The following is a 15,047-nucleotide window of genomic DNA, read 5'->3' as shown; positions in this document are numbered from 1 at the left end:
AATACTTTTTCAAAAACAAAGTTTAAATAATATTAAAAAAATATTAAAGACAAATTACAAAACGTGTAAGTATATTACAATTTCTATTTTTATAACTTAAAAGCATGTTTACGTAATTTTTAAACAATAATTTTACTAAAAAAATCCGCATTTTTATCATTTTTAGTAAATGTTTATACTAATACGAATTCTCTATTGTGTTTTGCATAACTCCAAAATTTCACATCCCTGTAAGACCCTGTAACCATACCCTAGTGCTTCCATGGTAATAATAAATACAATTTTCTATCACTATCTTGCTCAACTGTATTTTAACCATAACAAATATTTATAAATCGTATCAAATGAAAAGTAAAATGCATCTCCTTGTAATATTTTCTTAGAATTTTTGTTCATTTTTGGAGATAACAGTCCTTAGTAACGGTTTAATTTATTGTCTGACTGTTGGCATGAAAATATTTTAATCAAGCAAAAAGTCGAGGCTCATTATTCACAAGCACCTTTTATATAAACAAAAGATAAGAAAGAAACAATTGCAATAAAAAATAAAAAATATTGTAATAATTCATTGTTAAAAATTATAGACATCTGTGTTTTGGCTGTTTTCAAGATTGTTTTGTTGTATAAATATTAAATATACACTATACATATATACTTATTGTATTCGTGTATATTACTATTATTTATTGTCATTACTTTGGGTATCATTTTTATTAAACATTGTGTACAAATTCACTTTAACTTTAAACTGACTGACAATTGTGTAAAATAAAATTGTATTCAATTTTAAATGCAAATTTTGTAAATGATATATCATGTTTTATAATATTTTTTTATTACTATTATTATTATTTGTCATAAAAACATAGATTACTAAAACTATTATAGTCATAAAGAATATAAGATTTATAAGATTAATTTTTATATATTATTCACATTAGGTATTTGTTATCTTTTAAACTAACATTTTCATTTATTTTTTTTTTTTACGTATATCATAATATTCATCTAATGACAACTATTAAAGTGTTTTGACACTTGAGCGTAAATAATATGAGATCACACAATTCGAAAAATTACTAAAAAATGTACCACCAAAAAAAATGTATTTTGAATAATTATGCATAGAAAATATAAATATATAATAACAAATTGCAGTTGAATCAATTAATTAAATCTTTATTGACAATAGTCGATTTTAAATAGATAAATAAAACTTAAAATACAATGTACTATTCATCTTCTAGACTTATACTCTAAACACCTAACTGTATCATTATTATTTTTTATTGTTTTATTAGATTAATTTTTAGTTGTATATATTTACCTAGAATTTAGTTTTATAACTTTAGTTGATTGTCTTTAATATTCTAATTTAAGATTTAAAAATTACTATAAGTGATACTAATAATTCTATATTAAATTAATTTAGATAACCTATCGTCTATTTATATGTGTTTTTAATTGAGTAATTAGTTAATTTAAAAATTTGAATAGTTAATATAATATCATCAGTAATAATACTCCAGAGTTTCTTTACTAACTGTATTCAGAAACACTCTTAATTACTGAAACAACGTTTGTGATAAAAGCTAATATATTTGACCCTAGTCACTGTAAATAAGATGAAAGAGATTTAGATAATTTAGAAACTACGACTTAATATAAAGCCTTAAAGGTCAGCGAGAGTCAAACGGTCAATGATCATTAATTAAACATAAACTTTACCTAACGAAAAACTGCAATTTGGTGATAATCTATGAAATCTAAGGTAAATAATATAATCCATAAACATAACCATATAATTCTAAAATATATTATTCTTTTATATGAGTAACTAATAAATAATTAATAATATATTATAGATTATTATTGTTCAATGTTTAAAAACTTACAAAATTTGAAAAATTGTCAATTAGTGTTGATAAATTACAATACTCTAATAATGTGTATTAGCCATTAGGTAGTATAAATGTGAAGGAGAAAAAAATTTAACAAACTATTTAACAGCTACGTGAATGGCAATACATAATTGTGAATATGCTCTGAAATATGCATTAGATATTATTTATTCTTCAATATAATATAAAATAATACAAAATAAACGTATTAAAACGGATTGATATTTATAAACATTTTAAAACGAATAATTTAAGTAAATCTAACGTATAATGTAGATTTAAAAATTGAAAGACTCAATCCTAGATATGAATGCCTGATGTCATAATAAATATTATTAATACTTATAATAGTAATATCATTGATTATAAATAGTGTTAAAGGAATACACAATAATGATATTAGTATTTTCAATATTCATATACAAAATCGTTATAATTTAAACAACTGTTGAAGATAATATTATGTTAAATTTTTCTTTTATCTCCAACTACTCGTAATATGTGTTATAAATTAATGTAGTGATATATATGTATAACCTATATATTATGTTAATTTAATAACCTAATCATAATTTATAAGTAATGGTATTATTTATTTTATGTTCCAAAATAACCATTCCATTTTTATCATAGAAATTCAAATTTATAAAGTTTTGATTATTAATTATATTAATTTTCTAATACATCACGTGCCAATTAAATATATTTTTCGTGATATAAAATGACACGAATACATTTTCGTAAAAACTTAAGTAATAAATTTTCATTCTAATATGAATAAAAAATTCTGACATATGTTTCAGGTTAATCCTAATTATTGTATGTTAATTTATATATATATATATATATATATATATATATATATATATATAGGTAATCTAATAATTATGTTCGATTAATATAACAACAATTCGAATTAAAATAACAACTAACAAACGATATTATTTAAGCAATTACTAACAATACATATTAATGTATAGTTATATTTATTAAGTAAATTAACATAATTAAATTTCCGAAGTTCTATAAATAACTATATTTAATAAATTAAATCTATGTAATTTATGTCTAATGTACATGTGTATTAACCATTACAAGTTAGCTAGAATCAATTTAATTTAATTTAACTTTTGTAAATCATTGTTAATCAAGTTAATTGTTTTATGATGAAAATTATAACTATACTATATATTTAGTATAATACCTACTGTAAAAGATATTTAAAATTAATATCATATTATTATAATAGCCATGCATTATAAATTAATAAAAAAAATTAAAACTGTATTATTAGTGGGTTTTTTTTTTTAAGATAGGTACCTATTAAATTTATATTTTTTAAACCCTAGTCACTACTTACCGGAGTAATTAAGTAATGATATTGTGTGAAGTATAATAAAACCATCTATATTTAAGCAATTTTCCTTTTCTTTTTAGAAACCGCCATGTTGCTGCCTGCATCTTTAGCATCCAACCGTTTGAGTAATGAGTCCCAAGATATACGTCACAATTTAAAGTACCGCTTGTCAAAAGAACCAGTCAATTTAGATTCAAAGGAGTAAGTATTCAATTATTTATAATGTTATTATTTGACATACATTAAAAAAATAACCAAAACTCAAAATATTTAACTTGATGTGGACGAAGAAAAGGGCATTTAATTTTGGTTAAATCTATAAGCAATAGCCATACTGGAGAGTTTGTTAGGTTCACACAATTTATATTTATATGCGTTTTATGTATAAATATGGCTTTGTAATATCTTCATGTGTGAGTCTGCCTGTATATTTTAAACATATATATTATATAAGCTCAATGAATGCATAATTAAAGGGAGACAACGGTATATAGAGATACTCTGTAATATAGATAGGGGGGCTAGTCAAGGAAGATAATTGTAACAAAACCTGGGATAGTTAATATTTAAATTTTGGGCATACCTTTGTCGTGAAATTACTATCAAAGACGTTAAACATTCTTATACCCTAACACTTTACTTTTTTTTTGCGTAAATACAAACCGGCGACGGTATGCGTCACAATCAACGCCTTAGTCCGCTCGGCTACTCCATACTTATGATCTGTTATGAGTAACACTACTAAAAATATTAATTACCTGCAGAAATAGACCTCTAAGAATTTTAGAGTCACTAATATAAAAATAATTAAATTATAAACTTGAATAAACTTACGGCTATGTATTATTAAATACAAATAAAACTTTGTCTTGACGTTACGCATTAAATATTAAATCCAATAATTGTAGTTTGTATAATATAGTTTATAATTTCTAATAAATATTAATCAATGATTAGCATGTCAATGTATCTACATTGCAATAATTTAATTATAAAAAAAAAATACATGAACATAAATTATATAAAATTATGCATTCATTATGCATATATAGAAAAATATTACTTTTTACTTAAGCTTTTACTTCAAATCCTAATTATAATAATTTAGTTTATTGAATTTTACATAGGATTACATTATATTTACATAACAAAATAAAAATAGAATTATATTATTAACTTCGTATATTTATTATTTAAACTTATTGTATCGTATCATAGTGTAAATAATGATAAATAAAATACTTGTACAACATATATACTTAACTAAAAATAAATAACTATAAATGGCACTAAATTCAATAAAAGTAATATATCTTTATTACTTTACCTGAAAAGTTATGAACGTATAATATAATAATTAAAAAGTAATATTTTTTTGTATTGTAAATACGAGCGTTAAAGCAAATTTTCAAATAATTACTCCTGTGTTAAATTCATTTCATTAAAATATAAATTACATAAAAATATTTGAAGTTAAATTTTAAATAAAATGATTAAATATTTTCAGTAATTTGAAGTTTTAATAAATAATAGTTCAAAATTATAATATATTTCATATGAAATTATGAGCCTAGGTGTGTTAAAATTACATATTATTTTATTTCTCAGATATCAGTTTGTTTTCAAAAAGTAGGTCAAATTCATTAATATTTAAAAACCGAATGATAAAAAATATCAGTTTACAGAAATTATTTTAATTTCATAGCTGGAAGACTTATTTTCATCTTATTTTTATTTGTTATTATATATATTTTTATACGAAATCCGTGGTTTTTTAGTATTAATATATTCAAGAAAATGATATGTACTTGACATTTGAGTTTATTTTTAAAAAATTTACTTTGCTTAAAATTAATTTTAAATCACTAATATTACATACATAAGCCAAAACGTAAAAAGTTGTCAACTTATTATTTATTTCGTTTTTTAATTTAATTGAATTTAAAATATAATATTTTTTGTCTTTTGAACTTTTATTTATACATACAATTATTATAATGTATACAGTAATAACCTATATTATATAAATATATAAAATTATAATATAATTTATTGCTAATTTTCAAATTTAAATTAGATATATCAATCAGTTTTCAATAATATTAGCCAGTATATTAATATTTAAATAAATATAAATTCAACACGTAAATTATTCTCAAATATTATTATTTAATTATTATAATACACGTGCGTTTTCTGAAAGGTACTAAAAGTATATATCAAGTAGTTACGATAATTTACCTCTTAAATTATTAAAATGATTTTAATTATAACAAACGTATCTCAAAAATTACACAATAACTCTTGAAACAAATTAGATAGCTTTCTGATTTGATATTGTAAACGGTCACGCGTATCCGTCTAAATCTATAATCAATATAGGATATAATCATATATATATATATATATATATAAATTATGTATATTAGGGCCAACCACCCTGTGATTGATTACATCATATTGTACGTCTAATTAATTGTCTGTATGTAAATTAACCCTCCCTTGTCCCAAGTGCCGTAACTATGCGTTAATATGATTGTTACCCCGTTGGCCATCTCAACGATGCAATATTGAATATCGTAAACACAGTGAAATATAATATATATATATATATAAATATTGTTATACCAACTACGTTTAATAATAACACTGAAATGCATTGCCTAAAATATTATACTAATAAATAAACCGTATACTATCTGTTAAACGTGTCTGTGTTCAAATTATATGAAACTACGTTGTGTAATATACTCTCAGTTATGGGGATTTTTGTGACTTTATTTTAGTGGCTCTTATCAAACTTAAAAATTACTTGAGTATTTAGAAATAAAAATAGTGACAGGTGATAACTATATAATATTACAATATAAATTGTTTTTCTACAATTTAACATACTTATTCTTATAATATTATCATCATTGATATTTATATTTTGATGGCTTTATAAAATATTTCTACAAATTATTTAAAAATTCGTGTTTTAAACGCAAGTTTGTGAATCAATACAACATCATGATAATATATATATATATATATATATTATATACACATATTCTGAATATCAAAGTATGTTTTTATAGTGCCACACTAAAGTAATATATTTTCACTTGTCAGTATATATTTCACATTATGTGTACGAATTTTCAATATAAAGAATTCATTAAAACCTCAGAAAAAGATGATGTGTTTTGGACGTCTTTAATTAATGTAGATACTCGTCGGCAATCGCAGCTACCTTTGTGTGTTAGTATATTGTATATGTACGCGTGTTATGTAGAAGTTGTGATGTGTGCACATGGAAATTACAAGCGTCGATGACCTTTTCAATAGATACTTGTTATGAATGCTGTCGGTTGATAAAAGCTGTTTACATGTCTGGGCTTTTGTGCCCAAGTCAATGCATGAAATTAATATAGTATAGCGAATGATGTACGATGAATATATACTAAAGTTGAGTAGGCGATAAAAAATAAAATATGTATATAATATACATAATATATAAGTATATGGGTATATGAGTATTTTTTTAGCTGGCCTTTTAAACCAAGCTTAACAAAAAGTACTCCAACGCAATGTCAACATTATGCGCCGAGATTTTTGGTCCAAAACACGTGGTTTAGTATTTATGGGGCACGGAGTAAAATATGTTCTATAAGCTTCACATAATATTGAAAGTTCTGCAAAGGGTTCTTATATAAAATTTAAAAAAAAAATGTTCATGAAAGAAATGACAAATTGGAAATTGTAGTATACTTCTCACGAATAAAAACTGATATCTATTCAACCTCATATTATAAAATATTTGGATATACATTTATAGTACCTATTTAAAAGTGAATAAAATTTTTAAATAATGAAAAACAAATTATAATTTATAAAAATTAATACCTACCATAAGTATTTAATTATTTTTTAGTGATTTATATTACTTAACCCTAGGAATAATAGAATATAATTTCTTGTAATTATTTATTTTTAAGTGGCTATGTCCTAAATTAATTTCTCACTTAGATTAAGATTATATTCACAATGAATAATATTATATTTAAAGAGAATATATATAAATACCTCAGCACATATTTTTAAATTAAAAATATAAAAATCAACATACAGTTTTTTTTTTTAATTTTATGAGCTCGACTTATATACAGGATAATATACCTGAACACTATAGATAACTATAAAATAGCAATGTAAGAATGCAATCTCATAAAATAGCTACTTGCTGTAATTTTCTCCTTACTAAACTCACATAAATCGTATTTTATTTTCGTTTATATTTTACGATAAATATATTTAAAAATATATGTGAAGAATATACTTCATATCATAATTTATAATAATACTGTTATTTATATGATCGTAAAGTTATGAATGTACAATAGTCATGATTTATGAATAGATTTTTTTTTTACGTATAATCAGAGTTATTATTTAGGGCAATAATAGATATACCTACTTATAACTCTGTTAAATATAAAAAATAATAGTATCACACAATAAAAATATTTAAATCAAACTTATAGAAATAGAAATTAAAAATGATAAATAAATTATTATATAGTTTAACTAAAATCTCGACTAGAATCTCTCGAATTTAAACTGTTAAATATGTATTTTGAAAAAAAAGCAATACAAGTGACGTCAGATATTCACTCATTTCAGTGCTATAGCCTTCAGATTAGTGGTGTATTATGATTTTGTATCTCATTTATAAAACGACTGTTTGTGAGTAGAAGTAACATTCTATTTAGTACTTTTTACATGTTATAATTTTCAATTAAAATAATTTTTAAACATTGGTTTTAAAAATGTATCAAATATAAAATTTAAATTTAAATTTAATCATGAACTTCGAATTTCAAGGTTACATTGTTGGATTTATATTGACGGCAATTGGCAAGTTGCAAGTGACAGCTATTTAATTTGTTGTTTATACTTAACACTAAATAATTCTTAATAGTATATTCAACGATAAAGGTAACACGAAATATTTCCAAAACATGACTCTGAATTTCATATTTTTTTTTTTTTTTCATTGCATAAAATATTTAATACTACATTTATTTTTGAAAAATTTAAAGTTTTGAAAAAAATGTTTACACATGGGCAGCAAAACAAATTTTTTTCTTATTTTTTAAGTTTAGTATAAATTAAATACATTTTTTAAAAAAATTAACATTAAGTATTTTACCATTTTTAAAATGGACTTATGAGACTCAAGTGAGTTTAAGTTTCAATTTATACAATATACATGTTATACATAACGTATTTTTTTTAATAGTCTATCTACAATTATATAAAATTCCGTATTATTATTTCGTAGAATTTTTCTTTTTAACTTGGATGTGGTATCGTAAGTCAAAGTTATGCAAAAAGGAGGATTTAACTTAAAAAAAGAGTTTTGCTGTACATAGTTGGCTAATTTTTTTTAAATTTTTATTTTTCAGAAATAAGTTCAATATTAAGTTTTTAATATAGCCATAGAAATCTAAATAAATTCAGGGTCATGCATTCAAAATATGCTGTGTTATCTTTATCGTTTAACACATTATAGGACATAGGTGTATTACACTTAAGTCTTAACCACGATTTTAAAAATAACGTTAAATAGTAAATACTTACTAATAAATTGTTTAAAAAAATTTTATTTTTATGATAAACTTATACTAAAAAATGAAAATTACGAAAGGTTATTATCAAAATCTTAAAGATAAAAATTGAGATTGAATACTTAACGAACATATATTTTGACAAGATATGATAATAAACAATGGTTGATAATTTATAATATTAAATTTATAAAGAATTAATTAATTAATACTATATAACGATGAAGAATGCGATAAACCAATATTTGGAGTAAGGTAGACAAAAATGTAAATATCGACAAAGATGACAATTATTTTTACTTTTTTTATGTAGTTTTAAAATATTACATCATAAAATAATCAATATTAAGTTACTCTAGAGATTTATGTATTAATGTAAATTTTAGTATATAATAGGTAAATAAAAAAATCAAATGGAAGATAAGGTGTTATTAAATTTAAAAATAAATCACATATTATAATATTGAAGAAAAAATTATTTAAAATTTAAGACAACATAAAAAAATGAAATAAAAAAATAAGAATATACACACAATGTAATAATTATAAGCAAAAAGTAAAATATGTTTTTGTAATAATGCATTTTTGAGTATATATCATGTATACCTAATACTATAAGAAGGACTGAGGTAATGCAATTTTTTAAGGGAAAAGAGAGCTTCGTATTCTGAAAGAATATGAAAACTATAGAAATTAATTTCCCGCACTATATACTAAATAACAAATAGTATATTTATTTCTTGACAACAATTCTCAAATAAATTACATACCCTATAAAACTTAGAAATTCAAAATTCAAAATTATAAAATCATTTATTTACAGGTTTGTTGATAAACAGATCCTCACTGGAATTATTAATAAATGTATAACTTTTTTTTTTGAACAGCTTTAAAGTTTAATTTAGATGGTGAAGATTAAAATATTCATTTGTTTTAATAAATATTACTATTTATTAAGATTAATAAAGACAGAAAGTATAATTTTTACAATCAAATTTAGTTATATTTAATTATTTTGTCATAAACCATTACGATTATAATATTATTATATTAACTTTATGAACATACATTTTTAACATTTTTAAAATTGTATAGCGTATATTTACGTTTTCATCAACTTTAATTTTATGTACGAACTTCCATATTGTATATATACACTGAAAACGTAAACTATAATACTTTATATTGTTATTATTACTACATTTATTGATAATGATTGTTTCGTGAGATGATAATGATAAATCACGATTTAATATAATGCACACGATACTATGAATAATGTTTATCATAAATTGCATTCTTTGAAAAGTTTTAATAATAAACATTACGAAAGTTGTTTAAGCAAAGAATCAACATACCAAACGTGATTTTAATTATCTATGTATCTACATAACATAACGATTATTATATAATACGTATATTATTATAGATTATTGTGCTTATACATAAATGTATAATAATACACTACGGCATTATACTGAGTACTCTTAAATCGCATTAACTGATCCGAAAATCCTCCGGTATCATAATAATATTTACATATATTATGTCAACAACATGACTAGATTATTATGTGTAATATGTCAGTATGTGACGTGTGTCACATACCTACTATACATACCTATACACCTAGTATATCTTCCACTACCGATGAATATCATTATCATGATAATTTTAAAGGTGAAGATAGAGCTGAAAACTACGAATGTGATATTTATTGACATATTTCATAGTTAAAATGGTCAATGGGTATAAGCCGGTGTCACTTTGACATTATATTTCAGAGAAGGAAAATTATATTTTTATTCACAACATGTGATATGTGACAAGATGATCATTTTATCATTCACTACTGACTGTTTGCAAATATTTCAAGCAAACATTTTGGTTTTAGTTTTCTTTCGTTTGTAATCATTAAGGAATCGTTTATGCATTCAATTAATACCATGTAAAATTTTTTTCTATTTTTTATCATAGTTTTTATACTTTTCAAATGGCTACCTTAATAGACTTAAGGTCTATGTTGTATTCATCTTTTTTTTTTTTAATAATAAAATGTATAAATTAAAATCATTCAAAAGTCTTAACGATTCATATCATAACGACTGAAATGATTAAAAATCAAGTTCGCTTAAAATTTCCACAAATCTAACCATTAAAATTCCAGTTCCAACTAATTATATTTACAAAAGTATAAAATATATTATATAATGAATACTAAATTGACGCTGTTTGATATCAGAATAAAAATTATTAAATGCGTATGTTTCAGGTACTGTGTTCTTTTCGAGGTGATAAAAGCGACCAAGGCCTGCAGAAAAGTGTCCGAATACTCTTTGCTTAGAGAAGGTAAGGCTCGACTACGTTAAAATCCCAACTAATTACACTCGAATTCTCACTGTTACTTTACTACTGAACTTGTTGAACAAAATAAATGAACTTAAGGTAGGATGTTGCAGTATAAATATATAATACTAACGTATATCCGATCTCCGGCGCGCACGCCGTTCTGGTGTCAGGTATATATTGTACCTGTCATGGTGATATAATATATGAACCTCAGCACTACGTAAAATTAGTTTTTCATACACGACAAATAAATATTTGATCGTTTTCTTTACACCTTGAATACAATAACGAATACCGTGCTTATTTTACGAGATTCGAATCTTTTTACGCGCATACTGCCGGTATCATATTATGACTATATATAATTATTATAATCTACTTTTATAACTTACCTATACGGACCAGATTTTACGTTAAGTTTAGGCTGTATAGTTGATTGCAGCAACGAGTTTTGTTTGAACCATATTGTTAATCGTTATTTTTATAAATTATAACATTTTATTTTGATCATTTTTTTTTTTTTTTTACTCGAGCTTGATAATCGTCTTTGCTATAGTATAATGATAAATAAATAATCAATTAAATTGTATAATCATTAAAAATAAGTTGTCCGTATTTACATATATTTATTGTACATCTGTTTCGAATATACATAAAGTATTTACAACATAATATGTATAAAATAAATAACACCAAATAATTAAGTGATGTTTTCTATACATTATATTTTTTATTTAAAACAGAACGGTTAAAAAGATTTACATATACCTACATAAAATATATATGTTATGAGAAATTTACACCATGAATAAAATAATTAACAATTTATTTTTGTTTTATTACTAAACACTATAATACGAGTAGGCATGTTTTATACAAATAATTATATGTTTTACACAATCCCAATTAAACTATTTTTAAAACAAATAAATAAGTATAAAATATGACTTTTTTATTACAAATTTTTAATAGATTTTTACTATAAAAAATGTCAGGACTCAGAAATAATTTGATATACTTAGGTACCTAATTAGTTATTTTAATAATATAACTATCAATAAATTTATACATATTTTCTTACTAAAATAACAGTTTAAATCTTAAAGTTTACCTATTTTTCTTCTCTTAAGTTTGTTTATTTTGTGTAAAAGTGACCTCCTAAAAAGTAAGAAGTACGTTGGTTGAATGTTCCTTCGGAAGCCAAATAAGAAAATAATGTAACAGGCTACACATTAAACATAACTTAATTTTTTATGAAATAACACGCACAATTTTAGTCATAATAATTTATCTATATAAGACTACATAAAACCACTATTTTATAAAGAAATAAAACAAACGTTCAATCCAATACATGTAAATGAAATATAAATAGATTTAATAATAGTATTAAAATTAGAAATTCAATATAAAAACAAGCTCATATACCACTAAGATATACGAATAAACACAATGTTTAAGACAAGAAAAAATCAAACTTATATTTTGATTATATACCATATAGGTGTATGCTTCAAAAACACATTAAACAACATCTTATTGTTAGAGTTATTTCAAAATTTTGTTACAATGAAAATCAACTAAAACTGCTATAATATCCTCCTTTGAAAAGTTTTTTTTTTTTAACATTTTAACAATAAAATGTACAGTTTATGTTTTTTTTTTTCCATTATAAAAGAGGTTTTTTTATTACCACGTATTGTCGAAATTACCTATATAAAGGAAAATTTAGAGTAAAAGGCAATATTATATACATAAACACTTACAGTCAGTAAGTGTAATAGTTACATTATTAATATCATTAATATTATTAGTTACCGGATAGTGTACATTATTAATTATTATTACTAATACAAATCCTAATGATAAAACCGAATACTTATTAGTTTTAGTTCTAATAACTTCTTATATCATTTTATTAATATCATGTAAATAATTTTTATACTTAGTAAGATTTTCAGAGCCATATTATGTTTAAATTATATAAACTTAATTAAATCGATTTCTATTTAACCGTTTCCTTTTAACTGTATTTTACAAACATTTTTGAAGAAATGAGATGCTGCTGAAGATATTAAAGTTAAAGACATTGTTTTCCGTTTCATTGTTCACATCGTATTTTCAATTTTGTATATAGCATCTATATCTTATTGTTATTTAACAAAAACACCTTGATATACCTACTTTAAAACTAAATATGTGAAACTAACCTTACTTAAGTATAAAATACGTAAAAAACATAAATTTAAATATAAATACAATAATTATAATAGTAATAATAATATTTTACATGTACCAATGAAATTACGTTTTAATATAATATATGTCAGATTGAAACTTTAAATTACTCTGCTGTTCTGAGGAATTTTAAGCGTATTTGCGAATGAATTTATACCCTTCGACTGACAACCATATAACATTATTTTTAATAAAATTATGAAAGTTTATTTAAATTTTTTCCCTTATTATCAAGAATCAATTGGTGATAAAAATTAAATGATAGTAATTTGGTTTAATTCATTATTATGAATAATTATTAACTATAATTTTGATATCTAAAACTGCTTTTAAAATAAAATGTCCAATAACATTTCTAAGTGAGATGAAATTGCGCAAAACTGTGTGAATAAAAAATTAAGAATATGTACTTATATGTGGAATCGCGAAACACCGTTATCAATGAGTATTTTTTTAGTTTATCATAAATACACTGGGGTAAGATATGTTATAAAATAATTAGTTAGTCTAAAATATTCAGTTCTATTTTATTCTGAGATGCTTGAGACTAAGTCTTTTGCGCCAATATTACAGGTAGTTTTATGTTAATATTGTATTTTTTTTTTATATATCTGTATTTTATTTGTTTCCGGTTTTCCCGCACAGGTGAACGTGTGTGTGTGCGCTGTGACACACAGGTGATGCGTCAGTCGCTTGGGTTCCGGTGCCCGGGTCATGGGACAATGGATCGAGCGACGAGATGGACCGTATTGTCGGCGCCCCATTGTCATGGCAAATGGGTTCGTCTCGAATCGGCTGGACAACAGGATGGGCACTCGTGTCCGATGTGTAAAAAAGGAGCACAGTTCGTATTCGTATAAGCCAGCGGTCGCTGCTCACCTAAGTATAAAATATATTATACGAAACCCCCTCTGATTTTTTTTTATATACAAATATACATATTCACACTCACCCTGTCAATTTTCTTCCTCACTGCAACTACCCTACACTTCCACAGCAAATTCGGATACATGTCGTTATACTTCCATGTATAAATACATATACGTATGTGTGTAGGTATATAATGTTTATGTGTGTGTCTGTGTATGTATTTATACTGTATACGTTTTTTTTTTTTTTTTTTTTAAAAAAGAATAGTGTACCTACAACGTAATAATTAGTATAATAACAATAATACTACTCTGTACGACCGTATAATACATATTTAAATACAGGGTGAACCATTAAAATTGAGTGCTTCACTTCTTCTTTACAAATAAATCTAAATTTATGCACCTATTCCTCTTCTTAAAAAAAAAGGTTTGTTAGATTTTTAATTTTAAAATTGAACACTGAATAAATGTAGTTTTATTTTTTTAATAATTGCTTAAACTCTTGGTGAGTGGGCTATAATTTTTACTGGATACCAATACCTTACCACTTTACTCAATGCAAACTTTAAATGCTTATCAATACTTAATAATTATATACCAACGGTTTTAAAAAGTATTTTACTTATTATTTTAAGTCGTAATTAAAAACTTTTAAAAAGTAGTAACAAATTAGATTTTTGAAAAAAATGTAATATTATAAGTACATCAAACTATTTAA

The 15,047-nt window shown here is 23.2% G+C and overlaps 1 protein-coding gene across 1 annotated transcript in view; it reads left to right on the top strand.

The window, feature by feature from the left end:
• The window catches only part of LOC112601734 (somatomedin-B and thrombospondin type-1 domain-containing protein), an 86,402-nt gene extending 71,845 nt beyond the window's left edge, over positions 1 to 14,557 (top strand). The window contains exons 3-5 of the mRNA XM_025349492.1: positions 3,339 to 3,459; positions 11,143 to 11,219; positions 14,103 to 14,557. Of these exons, the coding sequence (XP_025205277.1) occupies positions 3,339 to 3,459; positions 11,143 to 11,219; positions 14,103 to 14,317 (413 nt within the window). The 3' untranslated portion in view covers positions 14,318 to 14,557. The remainder of the gene's footprint in view (positions 1 to 3,338; positions 3,460 to 11,142; positions 11,220 to 14,102) is intronic.
• The last annotated feature ends 490 nt before the right edge of the window (positions 14,558 to 15,047 follow it).

This window comes from Melanaphis sacchari, unplaced genomic scaffold (genome assembly GCF_002803265.2).
Source record: "Melanaphis sacchari strain LSU unplaced genomic scaffold, SCAv2.0 Contig7_pilon_pilon, whole genome shotgun sequence".
Lineage (NCBI taxonomy): Eukaryota > Metazoa > Arthropoda > Insecta > Hemiptera > Aphididae > Melanaphis > Melanaphis sacchari.
The sequence above is the reverse complement of the archived record's forward strand: the minus strand, read 5'-3'. Positions and strand labels throughout refer to the sequence as shown.